General features: G+C 41.0%; 1 protein-coding gene across 1 annotated transcript in view; it reads left to right on the top strand.

Moving 5' to 3' along the window:
* The window catches only part of chic1 (cysteine-rich hydrophobic domain 1), a 61,450-nt gene extending 39,758 nt beyond the window's left edge, over positions 1 to 21,692 (top strand). The window contains exons 4-6 of the mRNA XM_060832107.1: positions 7,851 to 7,907; positions 17,786 to 17,845; positions 18,495 to 21,692. Of these exons, the coding sequence (XP_060688090.1) occupies positions 7,851 to 7,907; positions 17,786 to 17,845; positions 18,495 to 18,545 (168 nt within the window). The 3' untranslated portion in view covers positions 18,546 to 21,692. The remainder of the gene's footprint in view (positions 1 to 7,850; positions 7,908 to 17,785; positions 17,846 to 18,494) is intronic.
* Positions 21,693 to 25,744: the final 4,052 nt, after the last annotated feature.

Here is a 25,744-nt window from a genome sequence, read left to right as displayed (position 1 = left end):
ATTTTTTTGCAGTAGCCTATCATGGGGAACCTTATCAAATGCCTTACTAAAATCCATATACACCACATCTACCGCTTTACCCTCGTCCACCTCCTTAGTCACCTTCTCAAAGAATTCAATAAGGTTTGTGAGGCACGATCTGCCCTTCACAAAACCATGCTGACTATCCTTGATCACATTATTCCTATCCAGATGTTCATAAATCCTATCCCTTACAATTCTCTCTAAGACATTGCCCACAACAGAGGTAAGACTCACCGGCCTATAGTTACTAGGGTTATCCCTACTCCCCTTCTTGAACAAGGGAACCACATTTGCTATCCTCCAGTCTTCTGGCACTATTCCTGTAGACAACGAGGACATAAAAATCAAGGCCAATGGCTCTGCAATCTCCTCCCTTGCTTCCCAGAGAATCCTAGGATAAATGCCATCAGGCCCAGGGGACTTATTTATTTTCACCCTTTCAAGAATTTCCAACACCTCTTCCCTACATACCTCAAAGCCATCCATTCTAATTAATTGTGACTCAATATTCACATCAGCAACAATGTCCTGTTCCTGAGTGAATACTGACGAAAAGTATTCATTCAGTGTCTCCCCAATCTCTTCAGCCTGCACGCGCAACTTCCCACTACTATCCTTGTTTGGACCTATTCCTACCCTAGTCATTCTTTTATTCCTGACATACCTATAGAAAGCCTTTTGGGTTTTCCCTAATCCTACCAACCAAGGAATTTTTATGTCCCCTCCTTGCTGCTCTTGGCTCTCTCTTTATGTCCTTCCTGGTTACCTTTTATAACTCTCAATCGCCCCAATTGAACCTTCACGCCTCATCTTTACATAGGTCGCCCTCTTCCCTTTAACAAGGGATTCCAATTCCTTATTAAACCAAGGCTCCCTCACACGACCCTTTCCTCCCTGCCTGACAGGTACATACTTATCAAGGACACTCAATAGTTGCTTCTTGAACAAGTTCCACATATCGATTGCACCCTTCCCTTGAAGCCTACGTCTCCAAGCCACGCATCCTAAGTCATGCCTCACTGCATCATAATTTCCCTGCCCCCAGCTTTAACTCTTGCCCTGCAGTGCACACGTATCCCTCTCCATCACGAGAGTAAAATTCACCGAATTGTGGTCACTGTCCCCAAAGTGCTCACCTACCTCCAATTCTAACACCTGGCCTGGTTTGCTACCCAGAACCAAATCCAGTATGGCCTCACCTCTTGTTGGCTTGCCTACATATTGTCAGGAAACCTTCCTGTACACATTGGACAAACACCGACCCATCTAACGTACTCGAGCTGTAGCTTTCCCAGTCAATATCTGGAAAGTTAAAGTCCCCCATAACAACCACCCTATTACTTTCACACTTCTCTTGAATCATCCTCACAATCCTTTCTTCTACGTCTCTAGGACTATTAGGAGGCCTGTAGAAAACTCCTAACAGGGTGATCTCACCTTTCCTATTTCTAACCTCAGCCCAAACTACCTCAGATGGCGAGTTTTCAACCATCGTCCTTTCCACCACTGTAATACTATCTTTGACAAGCAATGCCACACCTTCCCCTCTTTTACCCCCACCTCTGACCCTACTAAAACAATCCAGTGGCTTTGTTTAAAAGGCTGTTTTGGACAACCTGTAGACCTGATGAGGCACTTCAACTTAGCAATTATCTTTCCAGTGTAATATTAGAAGGTGTAAAATGTAACTAGTTTCATATAGATTGTCAGACTGTAACAATTCGTCCCTGAGTTTCTATTTTTGCACTACTGATATTGCCGTTCCTTTTAGCCCTTTTTTGTATTGTTCCGATTTAGCATTTACCAGTTTAATGAAATTAACATTCTTTGGCTCTGTCCATTTCAATTCAAATTCTTTGACCCTCCTTGTTTGTATAAATGTTTACCTTTCTCAACTTTCCCTTCTTTCTTGCTTTTGAAATCCACCTGTCCACTTTATCTTTTCTTTCATCCTGTTTTTAATCTTGATGGCATCAACTGATGACTGAGCTCCCAAATAAACTTTCTTTGCAACACCAAGCTTTGTTTTTGGGCAATGGTTTCGCTGCCACCTTTTAAGGCTGTTTATATGAAGTGATTCAGTGGAACACCAAATGACTAAGAAAAATAAGACATGATTCTTTTATTTATCCATTCATTTGGAAACAATGCCTATTATATTTCTTGTTCAGTAACATTTTATGGCAATTTAATTGTTAAGGATGCAGGTTTTTTTTGCTAAGTGAAAGACTTATGTTTTTCACTTCCTTTTGTTTTAAAGAATGGATAACCATTATAGATTGCTTTACATTATTTGGTTTCGTGAGATGTCGCAATTCTTTTTATAAAAGACATTAGAAAGGATCTGACCTGGCACTAGTGGATCATAGAGAACTTGGCGTTCTGTCACTCTGCTCTGGTATTGTTTCACATCACTTTGTGAAAATAAACAAGATGTGCTGCTACATGGCCATTAAGTACACTCTCCTTCCATCCACTTTTTTGAGGAAACTGGCCCTTCAACATGTAAATTAGAATATATATATATATATATATATATATATATATATATATATATATATATATTCATTCTGCATTAAAGGGTTGAGACCATAAGACGGGATAGAAATTAGGCCATTAGACTCGATGAGTTGAAGTTTCTCAACCCCTTTCTCCCGGTAATTCCGGAATTCGTTGATACTCAAAGTCCTATCTATTTCGGTCATAAATGTAATCGATGACCTGGCCTCCACAACCTACTATGGCAGTGAATTCCATCGATTCACGACTCTGTCTGAAGAAGTTTCTCCTTATTTCCATTCTAAAAGGTCTTCCCTTTACTCTAAGGCTATGTCCTCTGGTCCTGGTCTCTCCTACCAATGGAAACATCTTGCTAACATCTACTGTAGACAGTATTCTGTATGTTTCAGTCAGTCTTAGAACATGGAAAAATACAGCGCAGTACAAGCCCTTCGGCTCTCGATGTTGCGCCGACCGAAGCCTACCTAACCTACACTAGCCCAATAACCTCCATATGCTTATCCAATGCCTGCTTAAATGACCATAAAGAGGGAGAGTCCACCACTGCTACTGGCAGGGCATTCCATGAACTCTCAACCCGCTGAGTAAAGAATCTATCCCTAACATCTGTCCTATACCTACCACCCCTTAATTTAAAACTGTGTCCCCTAGTAACAGCTGACTCCATTAGCGGAAAAAGGTTCTCACTGTCAACCCTATCTAAACCCCTAATCATCTTGTACACTTTTATCAAATCTCCCCTAAACCTTCTTTTCTCCAATGAGAACAGTCCCAAGTGCCTCAGCCTTTCCTCATACGATCTTCCTACCATGCCAGGCAACATCCTGGTAAACCTCCTCTGCTCTCGTTCCAATGCCACCACATCCTTCCTATAGTATGGCGACCAAAACTGCACACAATACTCCAGATGAGGCCGCACCAGAGTCTTATACAACTGCAACATGACCTCAGGACTCCGGAACTCAATTCCTCTACCAATAAAGCCCAGTACACCATATGCCTTCTTCACAGCACTATTTACCTGGGTGGCAACTTTCAGAGATCTGTGTACATGGACACCAATTCCCTCTGCTCATCCACACTACCAAGTAGCCTACCATTAGCCCAGTAATCCATCTTCTTCTTCCTACTACCAAAGTGAATCACTTCACACTTAGCTGCATTGAACTCCATTTGCCACCTTTCTGCCCAGCTCTGCAACTTATCTATACCCCGCTGTAACCTGCCACATCCTTCTTCGCTGTCCACATCTCCACCGACTTTCGTGTCATCCGCAAACTTGCTCATCCAGCCTTCAAGCCCCTCCTCTAGGTCATTTATAAAAATGACAAACAGCAATGGTCCCAAAACAGATCCTTGTGGAACACCGCTAGTAACTGCACTCCAAGATTAACCTATACCATCAACTACTACCCTCTGTCTTCTTCCAGCCAGCCAATTCCTAATCCAAACCTCTAATTCACCCTCAATGCCATACTTCCGTAGTTTTTGCATTAGCCTGCCATGGGGTACCTTATCGAACGCCTTGCTAAAATCCATATACACCACATCTACTGCTTTACCCTCGTCCACTTCCTTGGTCACCTTCTCAAAGAACTCAATAAGGTTTGTGAGGCACGACCTGCCCTTCACAAAACCATGCTGACTATCCTTGATCACATTATTCCTATCCAGATGTTCATAAATCCTATCCCTTACAATTCTCTCTAAGACATTGCCCACAACAGAAGTGAGACTCACTGGCCTATAGTTACTAGGGCTATCCCTTCTCCCCTTCTTGAACATGGGGACCACATTCGCTATCCTCCAGTCTTCTGACACTATTCCCGACATAAAAATCAAGGCCAATGGCTCCGCTATCTCCTCCCTAGCTTCCCAGAGGATCCTAGGATAAATGCCATCAGGCCCAGGCGACTTATCTATTTTCATCCTTTCCAGTATTCCCCAGATCTCCTCCCTACATACCTCAAGGTCATCCATTCTAATCACTTGTGACTCAATATTCACATCAGCAACAGTTCCTGAGTGAATACTGACGAAAAGTATTGATTTAGTGTCTCTCCAATCTCCTCCGCCTCCACGCACAACTTCCCACTACTATCCTTGACTGGACCGATACCTACCCTAGTCATCCTTTTATTCCTGACATACCTATAGAAAGCCTTTGGGTTTTCCCTAATCCTACCAACTAAGGACTTTTCATGTCCCCTTCTTGCTGCTCTTAGCTCTCTCTTTAGATCCTTCCTGGCTACCTTATAACTCTCAATTGCCCCAACTGAACCTTCACGCCTCATCTTTACATAGGCCGCCCTCTTCACTTTCACATGGGGTTCCAATTCCTTATTAAACCACGGCTCCCTCACAAGACCCTTTACTCCCTGCCTGACTGGTACATACTTATCAAGGACACCCATTAGCTGTTCCTTGAACAATCTCCACATATCATTTGTGTTCTTCCCTTGAAGCCTATTTTTCTAATCCACACATCCTAAGTCATGCCTCACCGCATCATAATTTCCCTGCCCCCAGCTATAACTCCTGCCCTGCAGTGCACACTTATCCCTCTCCATCACTAGAGTAAAAGTCACCGAGTTGTGGTCACTGTCCCCGAAGTGCTCACCTACCTCCAAGTCTAACACCTGGCCTGGTTCATTGCCTAGAACCAAATCCAGTATAGCCTCATCTCTTGTTGGCCTGTCTACATATTGTGTCAGGAAACCTTCCTGCACACATTGGACAAACACCGACCCATCTAACGAACTTGAGCTATAGCTTTCCCAGTCAATATCTGGGAAGTTAAAGTCCCCCATAACAACCACCCTGCTACTTTCACTCTTCTCCTGAATCATCCTCGCAATACTTCCCTCTACTTCTCTTGGACTATTAGGAGTCCTGTAGAAAACTCCTAACAGGGTGACCTCACCTTTCCTATTTCTAACCTCAGCCCAAACTACCTCAGATGGCAAGTCTTCCTCCATCGTCCTTTTCACCACTGTAATACTAACCTTGACAAGCAATGCCACACCTCCCCTTCTTTTACCCCCATCTCTGACCCTACTAAAACATTTAAACCCTGGAACCTGCAACAGCCATCCCTGTCCCTGTTCAACTCACGTCTCCTCTTAACTCCAATGAGTATAAACCCAGAGTCCTCAAATGTTCCTCATAGATTAACAGAAAGATTGATTGAGAATGTTATTGAGAGAAAATCAGAACATTAAGTAATCAGATCAGCCATGGTCTTATAGAATGGCAATGCAGGCTTGAGCAACCTTCTCCCAATTCATATTTTTGAAGGCTATCTTCAGTGCTATGCAGGGAAATCTTCTGTGGTCAAGTATGATCAATCTGCAATGAGCACTTGGTACTCTTAAATGTCTCCCCAATGAGACCAGGTGGAAATAACCTTTCTTTAAAATAAAATAAAAAGTTATCTTTAAATTTTTTATTTTTATAATTATTCATAGATTCAGCTTCAGTGAAATCTTTCCATTCTGTCAAGACTTCTGAAGGTCTTGCATGGACATAAACACACAACAGCACAGCAACAGGCCCGAGACCTACCATGCCTGTGACAACCTCAACATCATTCTGAACTAATCCCGTATGTCTGCACATGGGCCATATCTCTCCTCTTCCCTGTTCGTGTCTGTCTAAATACCTTCTAACCTTTGCAAACGTATCTGCTACCACCTCTCCAGGCACCTTCCACACTGTTTAAATAAAAACTTGCCTCTTGCATATCCTTCTAGTTAATAAGCTCTAATCTTGGCAACATCCTGGTAAACCTCTTTTGTTCTCTATCCAAAGCCTCCACATCCTTCTGTAATGTAACCAGAACTGCACACAATGGGCCAAATGTGACATAACTAAAACCTTACACAGCTACAACGTAACTTGCCAATATTTGTACACAATGCCCTGACCAATGAAGGCAAGCATGCTGTATGCCTTATTTACCACTTTATCCACTTGTATTGTCACTTTCAGAGAGTTCTGGACTTGCACCCCAAGATCCCCCTATACAGCAATGCTTTAAGGGTCATGCTATTTATTGTATACTTTTCCTCTTGAATGTGACCTTCTTAAATGCATCGTCTTCTGCTTTTTCTGATTAAACTCTGTCATAACGCTAGTTTCTTTTTTCTAAAAACTGTTCCTTTTCTCAAGGGCACTGTATCCTTGGTTTTTTTTTTCCAGATGGGTCATGAACTGCTATCCGTGCCCATTAGACTGGTTTGGTACAGAGATAAAGGGCTTTAAGAGGCCTTTTTGTTTCTATGTAAATAGATGAGACTTCAGGCCAAAGTGGCCATGTTTTAGAAGTGACCTGTATAATGAAAGGGGGGAGGTCAGCTCTAGAGCTGAAGAGTTCAGTTTAGTCCAGAAGTAGTTGGGAGTGTCTCTGTCTCTCTGTGTCTCTCTGTGTCTCTCTGTGTCTCTCTGTGTCTCTCTGTGTCTCTCTGTGTCTCTCTGGCTCTCTCTGGCTCTCTCTGGCTCTCTCTCACTCTCTCCCCACACCAGGGTGAGGCTGGGGCGTTGTTTCCCACTGGAGTGTCGGAGGCTGAGGGGTGACCGTAAACACTTATAAAATCATGAAGAGCGTAGCCAAGGTCTCTTCCCTGGGGTGGGGGAGACCAGGGTCCAGATAGGTTTAAGATTAGAGGGGAGAGATTTAAAAGGAACCTGAGGGATAACATATTCATGCAGATGGTGGTGCATGTGTGGAATAAGATACCAGAGGAAATTGTGGAATTGGGTATAGTTGCACCATTTAAAAGGCCTCTGGATGGGTATATGATAAGGAAGAGTTTAGCGAGATATGGGCCAAATGCTGGAAAATGGGGCTAGATCTGTTTAGATATCTAGTGGACATGAATGAATTTGACTGAAGGATCTGTTTCCATTCAGTATAACTCTGACTAGTGGTGGTAATGTTCAAATCTTTGTACCTAGCTGAGCTTTCCTGATATCTGTGTGGATATGGGAGATGATAACCCTTGTACCCTACAACTAGGTATCCGTTTTAAACTTTTAAAAACTACATTCTGAAATTTTTCGCTAATTTGTTAGGTCTTTGATTTTTTTTTTCCATGTACACTGCTCCCTGTCTTCAGAAGTTGCATATTTTAGGCAAGTACGGTTGGGAAGTTTGTAATGGGCTATCTCTTTGTATTGTAGTCAAAAGTCCACAATGCAAGGTAATAAAATGCTTCCAAAGCCTAAATCTTTACTTTTCCATTTCATTATGGAAATGCTTTGCATTTTAATTATAATTCCAAGAGAGAATCTTTATTGCTTTTCAGACAAGAAGATCAATACAAAAGCTGTTAGAATGGGAGAACAACAGATTGTACCACAAGGTGAGGAAATTAAAGAATTCTTTCCATAAATGAATAGTCGATAAATATTGTAGTTTGTTATTTTGAGTTGGCTAAACCTTTTGCTGCCAGAATCTGAACTTTGTTGAGAATCTTTGAGTAAACAGGTTTAAACCAGTAACTCCACTTGATGGCGCTATATTTTACGAACCTGGAACAGTACAGCACAGGAATGGGTCTTTGACCCATGGCGTTGTGCCGAACATGACACCAAATTAAACTAATCCCTTCTGCTTGCTTTTGGTCCAAATCCCTCCATTCCTTGCATATTCATGTGCTTATCTAAAAGTCCCTTAATTGCCCCTATTGTATCTCCACCACTACCACCACCATGGTAGCGTGTTCCAGACTCCTATTCTACATTTTGAAAAACATACTTGCCCCTCACATGTCCTTTTGAACTTCCCCCTCTCGTTTTAAATGTGTTCCTCTAGTATTAGACATCCCTACTCTGGGGGGAAAGATTCTGACCTTCAACCCTATCTGTGCATCTCATAATTTTATAAACTTGTATCAAGTTTCCCCTCCGTCTCTGCCACTTCAGAGAAAACAACCTGAGTTTTTCTAGCCTCTTTTGCTGATACCTGTATACTGTTCACATCTTGACTTGCAAGAATCATAGAATGGTTACAGCACAAGTGGCTGTTTCGACCATTATGTCCATGTTACGGCAAGTTTCACTCTTCTGACACTTTCTCCATTGCTCAATTCTACTGTAATGAATTTCAGAATGATCATTTTGCTTTAAATGAGAATAGTCATCTTTTCTGTTTAACCTGATTTACAAATTAATAACTTCATTAAGCATCCTGGTATTGTGGTGGGCCTATTTGAAGAAAAACTGTTTACAATATATCTTAATGACTTCGAGAAAGGAAGTGAATATGATGTTGTCAAATTTGCAGAGGACAAAAGTAGGTGGAAAGATAGAATTAGAGAGGTATGCAGACATTTTACAGAGAAATATTAACAGGGTATGTAAATTGGCAAGAAGTTGGCATATGAAGTGGGAAAATGTCGTGTTAGTTTTTGGCAGAGAGAACAAAGGACAGCGCTATTTGAAAATATCTGCCAAAAGCTGCAACATAAAGGGATTTATGGATATTTCTGTACAAAACCCAAATCTAGTGGAATATTCACCCTTCGTTTAGGGGGTTGCAGTAGAAGAGTCTTATTGCAACTATACAAGGTGCTGGTGAGAACACGTCTGGAGTATTGAGCAATTTTGGTCTCCTTACTTAAGGGAGTTTTCTTTTCTTGGAAGCAGTCCAAAATAGGTTCACTAGAGTGATGCTCGGTGTAGAAGGATCGTTTTGAGTTGAGGCTAAACAGTTTGAGACTCTACTCAGTGGAGTTTAAAGAAACGAGAGGTGATCTCATTGAAATATATAGGATCCTTGAGGAGTTTGACAGGGTAAATGCTGAGATGATGTTTCTCCTCATGGGAGAGTCCAGGCCCAGAGGATAGATTCTCAGAATTAAGGAGCACCAATTTGAGACTGAAGTGAGTAATTTCTCCTGATGGTTGTTTTTGGAGCTCCTTGCCATGGACAGCTGGGTGGGCAGACTCTTCTGTATATTTAAGGCTGAGATAGATTCTTAATCAATAGGGGAAAGGGCAAAAGAGTACACATGTGGAGTGTCACATCAGCCATCATCCTACTGAGTGATGGAGTAGGCTCGAGGGGCCGAACAATCTTCTCCTGTTCCTATTTCTTCTGGTCTAAAATGAAAAGCAAACAACTTCAGGGCAGATGCCAACATAGTCATAGAGATATACAGCACAGAAACAGATCCTTCAGTCCAACACGTCCATGCCAACCAGATATCCCAACCCAATCGAGTCCCACCTGCTAGCATCTGGTCCATATCCCTCCCAACCTTCCTATTCATATACCCATCCAAATGCCTTTTAAATGTTGCAATTGTACTAGCCTCCAACACTTCCTCTGGCAGCTTATTTCATATGCTTACCATCCTCTGCGTGAAAAGGTTGCCCTTAGATTTTTTAAAATATATATCTTTCCCCTCTCACCCTAAACCTCTGCCCTCTAGTTCTGGACTCCCCCACCCCAGGGAAAAGACTTTATCTATTTATCCTATCCATACCCCTCATGATTTTGTAAACCTCTATAAGGTAATCCTTCAGCCTCCGCGCTCCAGGGAAAACAGCCCCAGCCTGTTTAGCCTCTCCCGATAGCTCATATCCTCCAATCTTGACAACAACCTGGTAAATCTTTTCTGAACCCTCAAGTTTCACAACATCTTTCTGATAGGAAGGAGACCAGAATTGCACGCAATATTCCAGCAGTGGCCTAACCAATGTCCTGTACAGCCGCAACATGACCTCCCAACCCCTGTACTCAATACTCTGACCAATAAAGGAAAGCATACCAAATGCCTTCTTCATTATCCTATCTACCTGTGACTCCACTTTCAAGGAGCTATGAACATGCACTCCAAGGTCTCTTTAGAACATAGAAGAGTACAGCACAGAACGGGCCCTTCAGCCCACGATGTTGTGCCGACCATAGATTCTCATGTATGCACCCTCAAATTTCTGTGACCGTATGCATGTCCAGCAGTCTTTTAAATGTTCCCAATGACCTTGCTTCCACAACTGCTGCTGGTAACGCATTCCATGCTCTCTCAACTCTGTGTAAAGAACCTGCCTCTGACATCCCCTCTATACTTTCCTCCAACCAGCTTAATACTATGACCCCTCGTGTTAGCCATTTCTGCCCTGGGAAATAGTCTCTGGCTATTGACTCTATCTATGCCTCTCATTATCTTGTATACCTCAATTAAGTCCCTTCTCCTCCTCCTTTTCTCCAATGAAAAAAATCCGAGCTCAGTCAACCTCTCTTCATAAGTTAAGCCCTCCAGTCCAGGCAGCATCCTGGTAAACCTCCTCTGAACCTTCTCTAAAGCATCCACATCTTTCCTATAATAGGGCGACCAGAACTGGACGCAGTATTCCAAGTGCAGTCTAACCAAAGTTTTATACAGCTGCAACAAGATCTCACGATTCTTAAACTCAATCCCCCTGTTAATAAAAGCCAAAACACCATATGCTTTCTTAACAACCCTGTCCACTTGGGTGGCCATTTCAAGGGATCTATGTACCTGCACACCAAGATCCCTCTGTTCCTCCACACTGTCAAGAATCCTATCCTTAATCCTGTACTCAGCTGTCAGATTTGACCTTCGAATGCATCACCTCGCATTTATCCAGGTTGAAATCCGTCTGACACCTCTCAGTCCATCTCTGCATCCTGTCAATGTTCCGCTGCAGCCTACAACAACGCTCTATACTGTCAACGACACCTTCAACCTTTGTGTCATCTGCAAGCTTGCTGACCCCTCCTTCAATCCCCTCATCCAAGTCATTAATAAAAATTACACACACAGTTGAGGCCCAAGGACAGAGCCCTGTGGAACACCACTCATCACTGACTTCCAGGCAGAATATTTTCCTTCTACTACCACTTGCTGTCTTCTGTTGGCCAGCCAATTCTGTATCCAGACAGCTAAGTTCCCCTGTATCCCATTCCTCCTGACCTTCTGAATGAGCCTACCATGGGGAACCTTATCAAATGCCTTGCGGAAGTCCATATACACCACATCCACAGCTCGCTCCTCATCAACTTTTCTAGTCACATCCTCAAAGAACTCTAAGGTTTGTGAGGTATGACCTGCCCCTCACAAAGCTGTGTTGACTGCATTACATCAAGCCATGCTCTTCCAGATGGTCATAAATCCTATCCCTCAGAATCCTTTTAACACCTTGCAGATGACAGACGTTTGACTTACTGGTCTGTAATTGCCGGGGATTTCCCTATTTCCTTTTCTTGAAGACAGGAATTACATTTGCCTCTCTCCAGTCCTCCGGTACGACTCCAGTGGAGAGCGGGGATGCAAAGATCTTCGCAAGTGGTGAAGCAATTGCATTTCTCGTTTCCCAAAGCAGCCAAGGAAAAATCTGGTCCGGGCTTGGCGACTTATCATCTTAATGTTTGACATCAGCTTCCTCTACCTCTATCTATTCCTGCATGCACACCTGCTCTTCAAAGGTTTAATTCACTACAAGGTTCGTTTCTTTCGTAAAGACAGAAGCAAAAAACACATTTAGGGCTTCCCCTACCTCCTCAGACTCCACACACAAGTTCCCTATGCTATCCCTGATCGTCCCTACTCTTTCTTTGACCATTCTCTTGTTCCTCACAAGTGTAAAATGCCTTTGTGTTCTCCCTAATCCGTTCTCCCAAGCCTTTCTCTTGCCCCCTCCTGGCTCTCCTCAGACCATTTTTGAGCTCCTTCCTCACCTGCCTGTAATCCTCTAGAGCTGAGGTTGACCCTAGCATCCTCCACCTTATGTAAGCTACCTTCTTCCTTTTGAAGAGAAGCTCCACCGCTCTCGTCATCCAAGGTTCCCTTATCTTACCCCTTCTTGCCTGTCTCAGAGGGACATATTTATTCATCACTCACAACAGCTGTTCCTTAAACAGTCTCCACATGTCTATAGTGCCTTTACCATGGAACAATTGCTCCCAGTCCATGCTTCCTAACTCATGTCTAATCGCATCAGAGTTTCCTCTTCCCCAATTAAATATCCTCCCATTTTGCCTAATCCCCCCCTCCTCCATAGCTATGTAGAATGTGAGGCAGTTGTGGTCACTATCACCAAAATGCTCTCCCACCACAAGATCTGATACCTGCCCTGGCTCGTTTTCGAGCACCAAGTCTAGAATGGCCTCTCCCCTCGTCGGCTTGTCAACGTACTGAGTTAGGAAACATACCTTACTAAAACAGCTCCATTCAAATCTTCTGCTCGAAGGAGGTTCCGATCAATATTAGGAAAGTTAAAGTCACCCATTACAACAACCCTACTACGTCCACACGTTTCCAATATCTGCCAACCTATGCTTTCTTCAATCTCCCTGCTGCTATTGGGGGGGGCCTGTAGTAAACCCCTAATGAGGTGACTGCTCCCTTGCTGTTCCTAATTTCCATCCATACTGACTCGGTAAGCAGATCTTCCTTGACAATGGAAGCTTCTGTAGTTGTTATACCCTCTCTCATTAGTAGTGCTACACTTCTTCCTCTTTCTTTTTCCCCCCCCTCCCTATTCTTTTTAAATGCTCTAAACCTTGGAACATCCAGCAACCATTCCTGCCCCTGAGAAACCCATGTCTCTGTTATGGGCACAAAATCATAGCACCAGGTATTGATCCACTTTTATTCCTGATACTCCTTGCGTTAAAGCAAACACACTTTAACTTATACCTTGGTTCCTTCCCAGGAAAATCCTTCCCACTAGCTGGTCTACCTCTTGCTATTGCCTCATCTGCATCAACTCTCACCTCTGGTATACAGCTCAGTTTCCCACCCCCATTCCATACTAGTTTGAACCCTCTCGAGCTGCTCGAGCAAACCTTCCTCCCAGGACATTGGTCCCCTTCCAGTTCAGATGCAACCCGTCCTTCTTGTACAGGTCCCACCTTCCCCAGAAGGCATCCCAATTATCTACACATCTGAAGCTCTCCTACACCAGCTGCGCAGTCACATGTTAAGCTGCGCCCGCTCCCTGTTCCTCGTCTCGCTATCTCGTGGCACTGGTAGTAAACTAGAGAACACTACTCTGTTCATCCTGCTTTGCAGCTTCCATCCTAACTCCCTGAAATCACTTTTTATATCCTCAATCCTTTTCCTGGCTATATCATTAGTGCCAATATGTAACACGATTTCTGGCTGTTCGCCCCCCTCCCCTTTTTGAACCTTATACACCCGATTGGAGATGTCCCGGACCCTGGCACTAAGGAGGCTACATACCTTCCGGGAATCCCGATCCTGACCACAAAATCTCCTGTCGATTTCCCCTATCGACTCCCCTACCACAAGTACTTTTCTATTCTGCCCCCTTCCCTTCTTTGCCACAGTGTCAGGCTCAGTGCCAGAGAACTGACTACTATGGCTTTCCTCTGTAAGGTCACACACACACACACACACACACACACACACACACACTTTTTGCTGAGGGGAATGTCCACAGGGGATCTCTGCACTGTCTGTCTGTTGCCTTTCCTCCCCCTAACTAACCCATCTATCCTTGTCTTGACCAACTCCCAGTAACGCATCTCAGTTACCCCCTCAGCCTCCCAAATGATCCGTACTTCATCCAGCTTCAGCTCTATTTTCCTAACACAGTTTTCAAGGAGCTGGAGTTGGGTGCACTTCCTGCAGATGTAGCCAGCGGAGACGTGTGCCATGTCTCCCACCTGCCACATTCTGCAGGAGGAGCAAGCAACTGCCCTAGCATCCATACCCCACTTAGCTGAACACCCACTCAATACTAAAGTAGAAAGCTTAGTTCAAGTTGCTATAAAATTAATAACAAATTTATATTCAATAGAGGAAGTTTAGAATGAACCTTACCTTATTAACTAGGTTAGTGGAAGAGGCTGGGTGCGAAACACTACAGTTGTAGAGTCTCTGGTTTAGCCACCTTGCTGATATATATGGTCACTGCTTTCCTTCCTGGCTGCCCCTCTGGTCCTCCTCACTTCTTCCGCTCCTCCCTCGCCTACTGTGAAAGAGAAAACACTGCTGCCCGCTAATTTTTAAAAAAACTACCTTACCTTAGCTGCAGTCTTCCAGGTTTGTCTTACCTCCGTTGCTGCTCGCACACTTTGTTCAGCAGCACTCCCTAGGACCTTACTGTTAAGTGTATAAGTCCTGCTAAGGTTTGCTTTCACAAAATGAAGCATCTCACATTTATCTGAATTAATCTCTATCTGCCCCTTCTCAGCCTATTGGCCCATTTGATCAAGATCCTGTTGTAATCTGCGGTAACCTTCGCTGTCCGCTACACCTCCAATTTTGGTGTCACCTGCAAACTTACTAACTATACCTCTTAAGCTCACATCCAAATCATTTATCCAAATGATGAAAAGTAGTGGACCCAGCACTGATCCTTGTGGCACTCCACTGGTCACAGGCCTCCAGTCTGAAAAACCAACTTCCACCACCCAAACATAGCTAAGCTTATTCATTTTAAGCTATTAAATATGTGGTCAGCTCCCCCAAAAACCTGTTTGAATCTACCTAGTCCATTTTTCACCACTGCCATTGCATTGTAATAGCCCTAGTTGAAGTCACAAATGACATTCTTTGTGTCCAAGATCATGTTTGCTGCTCCTGTTTCACTGTTCTGAAGTAATAAACAATAAAATAAGAATGGAATTATGCATTGAGCTACTTCTTCATGGTTCCGTTCCATTCCATGCGACCTTTGATCTTCATATTCGATTATCTTCAGCCGCTTTGCTGGACATCCATTGCTTGAACTCTGTAAACATTAAATTTTCCAAAATGAATTGTTGCTATCCTGCACTGTTGCAATCATTAATTTAACTTTTCCCAGTAGTACTGTTTTTTAACTCCCTGCCCTCATTTTAAAATCTAGAAGTATGGTGCAGGAAAAGCACATCCAGTCAGGCAACATCCGAGGAGCAGGAGAGTTGACGTTTCGATCGTTAGCTCTTCATCAGGAATGTGGGGGGCAGGGCCCAAAAGGATTGAGAGATAAATGGGAGTGGGGGTGGGGCTGGCGGGAAGGTAGCTGGGAATATGATAAGTAGATGAAGATGGGGGCTGATGGTGATATGATGGGACAGACAGGTGGGCAGGAAGATGGACAGGTGGCACAGTTCAAGAGGGTGGTGCTGAGTTGGAGGGTTGGATCTGGGATAAGGTCGGGGGAGTGGAGATAAGAAAACTGGTGAAATCGACATCGGCGCCGTGTAGTTGAGGGTACCAAGGCGGAAGATGAGGCTTTCTTCCTCCAGGTGTCAGGTGGCTAGAATTTGGCAGTGGAGGAGGCCCCAGACTTGCCGTTGGCAAAGTAGGAGGGGAGTTGAAGTGTTCGGCTACAGGGCGGGGTTGTTTAATGCATGTGTCCCAGAGATGTCCCCTGAAATATTCTGCAAGTTGGGGAGACAGGATGCCAACTTGCGGGATGTTTCAGGGAACATCTCTGGGTCACACACATTAAACAACCCTACTGACCCGTGGCCAAACACTTCAATTCCCCCTCTCACTCTGCCAAGGACATGCAAGTCCTGGGCACACATCCACCGCTAAATTTTAGCCACCTGACTCGTGGAGGAACAAACATCATCTTCCGTCTTGGGACCCTCCAAACACACGGGACCAATGTCGATTTCACCAGTTCCTCACCTCCACACTCCTGTCCTTATCCCAGATCCAACCCTCCAACTCCATACTACCCTCTTGAACTGACATACCTGGTCACCTTCTTTCCCACCTGTCCCATCTTCCTTCCCAACTATCCGTTCCACCTTACATTCCAATCTATCACCCCCCACCTTCATTTACCTGTTGCATTCCCAACTATCTTTTCCCCAGCCCCCTCCCATGTATCTCTCAGCCCCTTGGGCCCCACCCACATTCCTAATGAAGAGCCTATGCTCGAAACGTCAATTCTCCTGCTCCTCTGTTGACTGACTAGCTGTGCTTTTCCAGCACTCCACACCTTTTTCACTCTGATCTCCAACATCTTCACTGCAGTCTTCACTTCCCCCTCATTTCAGAATATGACATTGTCTTAGACTTCCTACTTTGCACTCCTTTTGAGCCATACATCCTTTTCTTTTTATTGAACCTTTTTTTCATCCTCTCATTGAACCTTGTAATGCGTTTGGCAGATCTTATGCTTTTTTTTTAGAAACTGAACCTTAATCCTCTACATCTGTGTCCTCCTTTACACATCTTCCAAAGAGCCATCTTTCTGACACAGCATTAAGTCATTTCTTTGATCTCTTTCATATAGGCTGTAATTTTTATTAATAGGCTAGGAGACAGGAGTGCAGGAAAATGTATCCAAATGGTATCAGAAAGGGTTCCTATCTTTTTCCCACCAGCAGGAAAAGCAGTAACTTAGCCACTACTGACTTGGAGACAGACAACCAATATAAATAGTTGAGAGTCCAGCTGATGTCTATTTACCTAATGCAGACTCAGCCTCTACATGGCTTTTTTTGTGTGGGTAAGGTGGAAAAGTAATGCAGGTGCCATGAATTCCAGAGACTGCAGAACTTAAAGCGGTGATTCTTTGGTAATGATCTTCTGAGAGGAACCAAAGCCACCTCCGAAGAGGTCGTCCCACTAATCACTCACTGTGTCTTGACTGCCTGGCCTGGCACAAATGAAATTGTTTTTCTCCCTCAACAATACCTTAATGTAGTAACGTTCTCTCTTTCCTCAACCTTCAAAGCAGCCACTTGCCCTGATTGTTATAATGAGTCTGAGGAGTTATCAGGCCTCTAGGGTGGAAGTTGTGAAGTGAGCCAACAGTTTCTTTGACCACTGGCCTCAATGTGATTCTTGGGCCCCAATACTGGGTATTGCCTTGTGCCAGCAAAAGTTCATTTTGTCTCTGCATCTCTATAAAGCATCTTAAGATATTCCCACTGTTGGAGTTACTACATTGGTGAAAAATGTGCTTCACCTGAAAACTTTGTCGAATGTGTAGAGAAGGCATGGCATTGTTCGCTGATAACAAGACCAGTTAAGTTTCCTCCCTGCTTTTAGAACAGAAGAATGAATAGGGAAGCTGAAAGTTGGACTTCTGAGTACTGACCATCTTAGTATTGAAAGGCAGCTGCTTTAGTAAATGAGACGTTATTGGAGTTTTGCTTTATCACATATAGAAGTAATCAATTTACCCCAAAGACTGAAATCTTCTGCTGCATAATATTGCACTTGCACTAAAGCTAATAAGGGTCAATTCCAAATGTGTTTAACTAAATGTGATTTTTTTTGTTTTGTTTTGGGATTAGCTTGGTTTGCACTGGAAGTTAAGTAAAAGGAAATGTGAGTCCAGTAACATGATGGAATATGTAAGTTCATTTTCATTTAGTTAATCTTGTTACAATTTTTTTGGTTTTGCCAATATTCTCCAATCTTCCTCTGAAAACATTACTAGACCATACTTCATGGCCAAAGCCAGTAACCAATTTTTGTTGATTCTAATCAATGAATATCAGCAGGATGTTTGCAGGCATTGTGTGATTTTACTCATGCTTAAATCCATATGAACGTTCTCTAACTGGACTTGCTAGGTACTGAGTAAGAGTGAAAAATTGCCTAATTTTGCTGGAAAATAAAATAATTACTTGTCTGATTTGAAATTAAGAACCAGCAGCAGATCGGACATTAATATTAGGAAAATCAATAGGCTGGTCACCTGAATTGTCTTGATTCTTCGTGACTGACTTGAAACCAGCCACGTAAGAGGTCTGAGACTGGTTTCCCATCAGCGTTCTTGGTTTGACGTAGCAAAACGTGCACCACCTGAAGCTTTTTTTTTCTACTGTTTATTAGTTATTCTGGTATTTATATAATGTTACCTCCTTAACTTGTACTAATTGACCTTATTTGTATTCCACAAGTTTTTTTTTAGTTTTCCTACAAGTTTTAGATCGTATTCTGTAGACAATGAAATGTGAAATATTATTGAACGAACAAATATTTTCTTGTTCTTTACAGGTAATACTAATAGAATTCTTACCAAAATTTCCTATATTCCGACCGGACTGAGAAAAGCTTCAGTTGTCGAAGTAACAGCATATCATTCCCGCCCTTAGTGCCTTGTAGATATATGAACAGATGACTGCCAATACAGCTGTTTTAACAATAATCTACCGTGGTGATTGTAGATACCTTTCTAACCTACTTTCCTTCTTTCACGAAGCACATTTTGCACATGTATTATTTTCCCTTTCTCTAAAATGTTGCACTCAATCTGTTACAGCATTCACTTGTTGAATGTGGAGATGTTCACTTTGGGGGGAAAAATAACTCAAATCTTGTACGTAGTGCTTCAGTCCATACTGTACAGTGGCTATATTAATGTTTACAGAATGTAATGTTGCTCCTTTTACTTCACCCCAAGAATCTAAAAATATGGAAGGACATTTTAATTAATTATGAATTTTTGTGCAGATTTTAATCTGTATACTATATTCATAATAGGATTAGCAATGCAACTGGATGAAGAAGTGCCTTTATTATAGTAAGACATAATTTGCATTGAAGTAATGTACACTGCATGTGAAAAACCGCTAAGGAAGTGGATTAGATAAAACTGTTATTTCTGTGTTAGAACTTAAGTATTCACATAATTGTTGGCATCTACAGGTAACTAAATTGTTATTAATTACAGCAAAAGTTTTGAATATTATTTTAATTTGGATGAAGGATGAAATGGAAGATTCACTGTATGGTGCTTATTAGAATGGAGTACCATGGTTAACATGTTTCTCTCAACCCCATAATCATCGTTTAACCTCTGCTTTGCCTGAGTAGTTTTGCTGAAACTGAAAGCCATTTCACATTTGAGAATCACTTTTAGTGGTGACACCTTTCTTTTTCATCACATTGCTAAATAAGGATTTTATATATTGTGAAGTTTTTATTATGAAAGAAGAATCCATTATCAATATTTATGTCAACAAGAGTTTTTAATTTCTCTTCCTTCAAAGCATACGCCTGGAGTCATTGTTGCCATTCTATGCAGATTTAGGGGACAGAATTAGTAAACATGCCAATTAATTGTTGCTAAATTATTAGGAATATTAATTTTGCTGAATTTTATTTTTTAATTAAGCACAGTTTTTAGTAAGTGGTGTTAGACACTTTGCAAACCTTTTGAGGCGCCAAAATTCCTTAGTGTCTCATTGAATTTGCCTTTGTAGACTTTCAGTAACGCCTTTTTGCTTCAAGGATATATTAACTAGTGTCATACTTTTTTGCAACTTGAGGCAGAACGTTATGAACCTTTTTTTTAGTACATGTACCTGCTACACTTCTACTGTGTTCTGTAACAATGTTTCTTAGTTGACCGTATAGATACAGAGAGGGTGTCTCATTTTAAGTGTTAGAGCCTTTGTTGCACTGAAGCTCATCTCTCCAGTAGCCAAAATCTCATCACAAAATCCAGCTACAGTTTTACTGATGTTTTAGTTCATTTGCCTCCACTGCTCTTCATGCAAACTATTGCAAAGCTTAAAGATCATCCTTTTGAATTTTACATTTGTCCTTTTTAATCTTTCCTCTTACTTACATTGATATACATTAACATTATACATTTTTTTTAAGGTAGTTTGTTGAGTTGCAGCTCCTGTTTGGTTTCTGTCTCCAGTCCCCATTCCTAACTCGTACTTCAAATTAACGCACTTTTTATTGTCAAAACTCATATTTGTCTGTTTGCAATTTTAAAACCAAAATCAATCTGAAATATAAATTTAGCACACGAATTTTAGCCACTTATTGTTAAATTAAGTAAATTTGATCTATAGATGTGGTGAAGTGCCAAATTAGCTAAGTGGTTTACCTGTGGAAATAGTTGTGTTTATGACTATCATTACCTACATATTTGCCAGTTAATCAGAAAAGACAGATTTTAGGATAATTTGCTGTTCAATTCACCTTGATTTTTATTCTGCAGATTATCACTGCCCAACCAATTTGCATATTATTTTACAGTAACTTCTAATATGAAGGGAAATTTGGTTCGCAAGAGCCAAAGTCATGGTCATGACCATAATCTCTCTGTCTTGTCTTATTTTAATTTTGGCATGTCATTTATCTAACTCTAAATGGGTTATTTAAAGACTATCTTATTGCAACAATGCTGTTTAAAGTGATAGTAAGAAAGGGATATGTACTGGATTGCTCTGAACTAAAATAAATTACATAGGATTTCCACAAATCTCATATCAAACATTGTATGTTTAGCATGTTAGATATTAGTATTGGCCTGAATTCTTGTACTGTAATGCAGTTCATGTTGCCTATTTTAGTATAATTATGTTCTTTGCAAGGATTTTACTTCGTAATTTAATAGAAAATGTTACAAGATAGTAATTTGAAAGGTTCATGAGATGGCTATGTGCACCCTTGTGTTCCTACATTTTTTTAATAATCTATACAGTTGCTGGTACAGGTCCTAAGATGAAGGAGAATGTTCCATCTCCAATATTTTTGAATGTTTCACTTATTAAAATCTTAATTGCAGTTTGTTTTATTCATTTGGAAATGCCACAAATTGATCTTGTTAACCGCAGAAAACAAAGTTTCAAAAACAGGTTATGCTATTAGAAGCACTTTCTACAAATCTGCTTGTTGCTTGTGGATGAAGCAATTTAAAAATTGGTCCAACAATCAGGACTACAATATGGTGGCATGGTGGACTATATACAACTTAAATTGCATCAGAACTTAAAGCAGTTATTTCCTGGCAACACTTTGTGAAGAATGTAGAATAAACATTTCACTACATGTAACTTTTTTAAACTAATTTTAATTATTTAGTAAGTTATTCGACAGCTTAAAAGATTCTTTGTGAAGTAGAGCTTGTTTTCAGTCAATACTCAAATGATGTTAGCAGAAGAAAGTAAATTAATTCAAGCATTTTTATTTAAATAAAGGAAAATTTGCAAAGGTTTACCATAGTTGCATAATTGGTTATGTTATTAAATATGGGCTGGGGAAAGAAGAAAATCTATCCTAATTGTTTAAACAGAAATTGAATTTCATTATTGTCACACCTAAGCTTTGCAATGTATTCCAATAACATCATTTTTAGCATGTGATTTGGATGTTGTGTTGTAGACCAACGGAAAGCACATGGATAGAGATCATGTTTAATTAAACCTTACAAAACTATTGGCTTGATCAGCAAAACGCTGTTCTTCATTTGAATTGTACATGGCGTTAGAAATTCTTACCTGGTCAGTAATTCAAACAATCATATTGCAGTTGTTTGAATCTTTATCACTTAAAATATCTAATTCCCTTTCTTCTCCATCCGTCCTATTGTCATAATTGAGCTTACAATTGTCTGTTTTGTGTATTTATAAAATGTACTATTTTCATTCTACTGGGTCACTTATGAAAATGCATAAATTAAAAAAAAGTTTAAAAATAGTGTGCTGTTTTGACTTTGTCTCCCAACTCACAAGTCATTATCTTGTTACAACAGTAAAATTCCGCAATTGTAATTTTGTGTGGCAAAGTTGGTAATTCAGGTGGTGATGTTGAATGAATTCCTGATGCATGTTACCTGATGAGCCTCAAAACATTTTATCTTTTGACAGATATACTGATTGGTCACTACATGTTAAATGAATGCAAGAGTAGAAAGAAGATTACAAAAATATTATTTGGTCATTATCACGTGACAACTGATGTGCCTAATTCAGTGTCAAGTGTGGTGCTGGAAAAGCACAGCCAGTCTGGCAGCATCCAATATGCAGGAGAATAGACGTTTCGAGCATAAGCTCTTCGTTAGGAATGAGGATTATTCCTGACGAAGAGCTTATGCTCGAAACGTCGATTCTCCTGCTCCTCTGAATTAGTGTATTAAATACTGTAAGCAGCTTTCTTTAATCATTACCTGGACTGGGAAAAAATTATCTTTGACTCACCGCCTAGATGCATTAAAGTGGAGCATTGCACTGTTGTTCACTCCTGTATTCAGTAAAACTTTTTCTCTTTCATCTGTTTCTTTGCTTCATTGTTCACAAAGTGAAAATACTGTATGCTGATTATCACACATGCAATTTTCATTTATAAAGTTGATCTGAGCTGTGGAAATTTTTCAAACTATCTCTTGAAACTGCACAAATGTATTTTAGAATGCAATGTTTTATTTTGCAGGTGGTATCAAATGATCTAAAGCAGTCATCAATAAGCCTTAAAATTTTAAGGTCCTAACAAACTACTTTGTCTCCAGAAATTCCTTTCCAACTATGCAACAATTATTTTTGTAGCTTTTTGATCAAAATCATGTGCAATATTGTAAAGAGTTTTGGGTGTGAGTCACTCCTGATTGGAATTAGATTGATTAGAATCTGGGACCATCTCCAGCATTAGCAAGAGGAAATCGTCAATCAAATAAACTCAAATTCACTGAATAATTGAAGTATCTTTACCAACTTACTATTGTCTAATGGCTGCTCGTTTACTGATTTATTTCATCTCATGCTGAATACATTTTTATTCACAAATTCAATTGGTATTAAGAATTAGAATGATGTTTGTTCAGTCTATGATGTATTAGTTAATGTGAAGGATACTGTTTTTCTTTGTACCCTTTTTAATGCTCTTTGCCCTTGTTCTGGTTTCAGATAAATTAATCAATTAAGTGATTGAGTTTAATTCACCATTTTGTTAGTCATACAACACTCTTTCTTTTTTTAACATTCCAAGAGGAAAATTGGAATTATGACTGACTTGGCTTCAGTAATGAATGATTAACTTAGATTGTGAAATCCATTTTCATTACTTTTGGGGAAAATGGACATTGTTTCCGTCTTTCCAGTACCACATTTGTTATTCCACAAAAATAATTTTCTCTCATACTCATGCAGCAGGCTTAGTGAATTCTAATAAAACACAACTGTGGGTGCTGAAGATGTGAACCAAAAACAAAGTGCTGGAGAAGTTCAGCAGGTTTGTCAGCACCTTGAGAGAAAACAATTAATGTTTTGAGACCAGAAAGGAGTTGGGAAATGGTGGTATTTATGTTGTTGACTGGATCTGAGGAGTAAGTCAGACAGCTGGAGGCAGTGCGTAAAGTGAGCAAGCAAGAGGAAGTGGTAGGGGGAGAAAAAAGAAGCAGACAGGGATTGCTGATGGTAAACAAAAGTGCTGAATTGGCGCTGTCAGGAAGTATGAATGGTTAAAAATGGGTTGGCTGTGTTGGGATTACGTGTTACAGAACAGGACCTGAAGTTGAGGATAGATAATAATCACTGAGGATGCTGCTCATATTGTGTGAAATGGTTAGACTGCTGAGTTCTGAGGTCTGTAAAGTACATAGGTGGAAAATTGTGGTAACTGCAGCAGGGCTGACACAAATGTTGGTGTGCAAACATGGTGTATTGAAATAGCAAATGATTCAACACAGTCATGTTGTGGAAATGTTTCACAAATCAGTCACTGTGTTTCATCTCCCCAAAGTAGATCACACACTACATTGTGAGCTGCAAGTAAAGTAGACTAGATTGAAGTGCAGGTGAATCACTTTGATCTGGAAGGTGTCTAGGGCCATAGGGAGGAAGTAAATGGGCAAGTGTTGTATTTTTTTTGCAATTGCATGTGAAGGTGCTGGGAGGTCATGCGTGGAGGAGATGTCTACCATGGTGACCTGGACCAAATGGTCCCTGTGGAATGCTGATGGAGGGAAATCTATCTGTTGACAAGGGCCAGTTATGATCCTTTTGGATACAGAGGCTGATGGCTGAAAAGGTGAGAATTGGCAGAAGTATTGGAAACTAGTTAACTGTGCATTATTCTGCTGTTTTGACTTTCTTTATTCCATGTTACTACTATTCCACTCTAAAGAAATCTACCAATCACTATTAAGTGGAGAAGAATATACTGGGTTTGGAGAAACATTATTCAAGTGAATTCATGTCTCTCATTTATATATCCAGATCAGACCTAGGGATGAGTTTATTGATTTGCAAAACAAATTCAATTTGTAAACTTTTAATAAATTCAGTATCTTGCACTGATGAGAAATTAGGTTAGGGTGAATAAAACTACTGGAGTATAATGGACATCTAAAGCCATTGCATTGTGAACATAATGATTAAAAAAATTAAATATTTTCTCTGCATACAACTTTGATAAAATCAGAAAATAATACACTAACATTTTCTAGATTATTGCTTTCATAAAAAAGTTAGGTGGTGATTGATTGATTGATTGATTGATTGATAACTACCAAGCTTTGTTTAAATTTTTTAAACCAGGTCTGACTTCCATAGGGAGATAGCAGACCTGGCCCACGGCTCTAGTATCTTGTTGGCACCTTATCAATGTCATCTCATCCAGAGTTAAAAATCACAACACCAGATTATGGTCCAGTAGGTTTAATTGGAAGCACACTAGCTTTCGGAGCACCGTGCCTTCATCAGGTGATTGACAAAGGAGCGGCGCTCCGAAAGCTAGTGTGCTTCCAATTAAACCTATTGGACCATAACATGGTGTTACGTGATTTTTAACTTTGTACACCCCACTTCAACACGGCATCTCCAAATCATAACTACTATCTCATCCAGGCACATTTCAAGTGAACCCCTCTGATCCAGGAGGAATAGTACAGTCTGGAACAAGTTCTGTGTTAGCACAGTGGGGTCACTGTTTGAAGACACCGCCTGAATCAGGAGAACTCTTGCTGCCAATGAAGGATTCACATTTTATTTAGAAGTTTTGCAGTCACTGTTGATGTGGATGCTTTTTAATCAACCCTTTCCCACAGAGTCTGACAGGTCTGAAGTAGATGCTGCTTGAACCTGGACCTCTTGCCCCGAGTACTACGGCACCACATGAACTCTCTGCTGCACTTGATATTCCCAGGTGGCCTGCTGTCTGAGTTTTAACTGAGTCTTTTGAGCTTCCAAAATCTATATCTTTCAGATTAGTATGGCCCAGATTCTCCATTTCATACCATGCCTTGACCTGCCTCTAATGAAAGGTGAATTTTGTGTGTTGTCAAGTGTTTACATTTGTGTGATGCTCAGGGAGGGAATCAGGACAGATAGATAGGAAGAAAATACTCCTGAGACCACCTCTGTGCTTTGCTGAAGATGGTTTACATGTTCAGCAACTGCTGTCTGGTGCCCTCCCTATGAACTGTCAGGTAGTGGAGTCTGTCTGCTTGCTTGTCTTTACTTTGCCTGAAATGGATGTGATAGTTATTCTTGTCATGGAAGTAACTCTGGGGG

Source organism: Hemiscyllium ocellatum, chromosome 11, assembly GCF_020745735.1.
Source record: "Hemiscyllium ocellatum isolate sHemOce1 chromosome 11, sHemOce1.pat.X.cur, whole genome shotgun sequence".
Lineage (NCBI taxonomy): Eukaryota > Metazoa > Chordata > Chondrichthyes > Orectolobiformes > Hemiscylliidae > Hemiscyllium > Hemiscyllium ocellatum.
The sequence above is the reverse complement of the archived record's forward strand: the minus strand, read 5'-3'. Positions and strand labels throughout refer to the sequence as shown.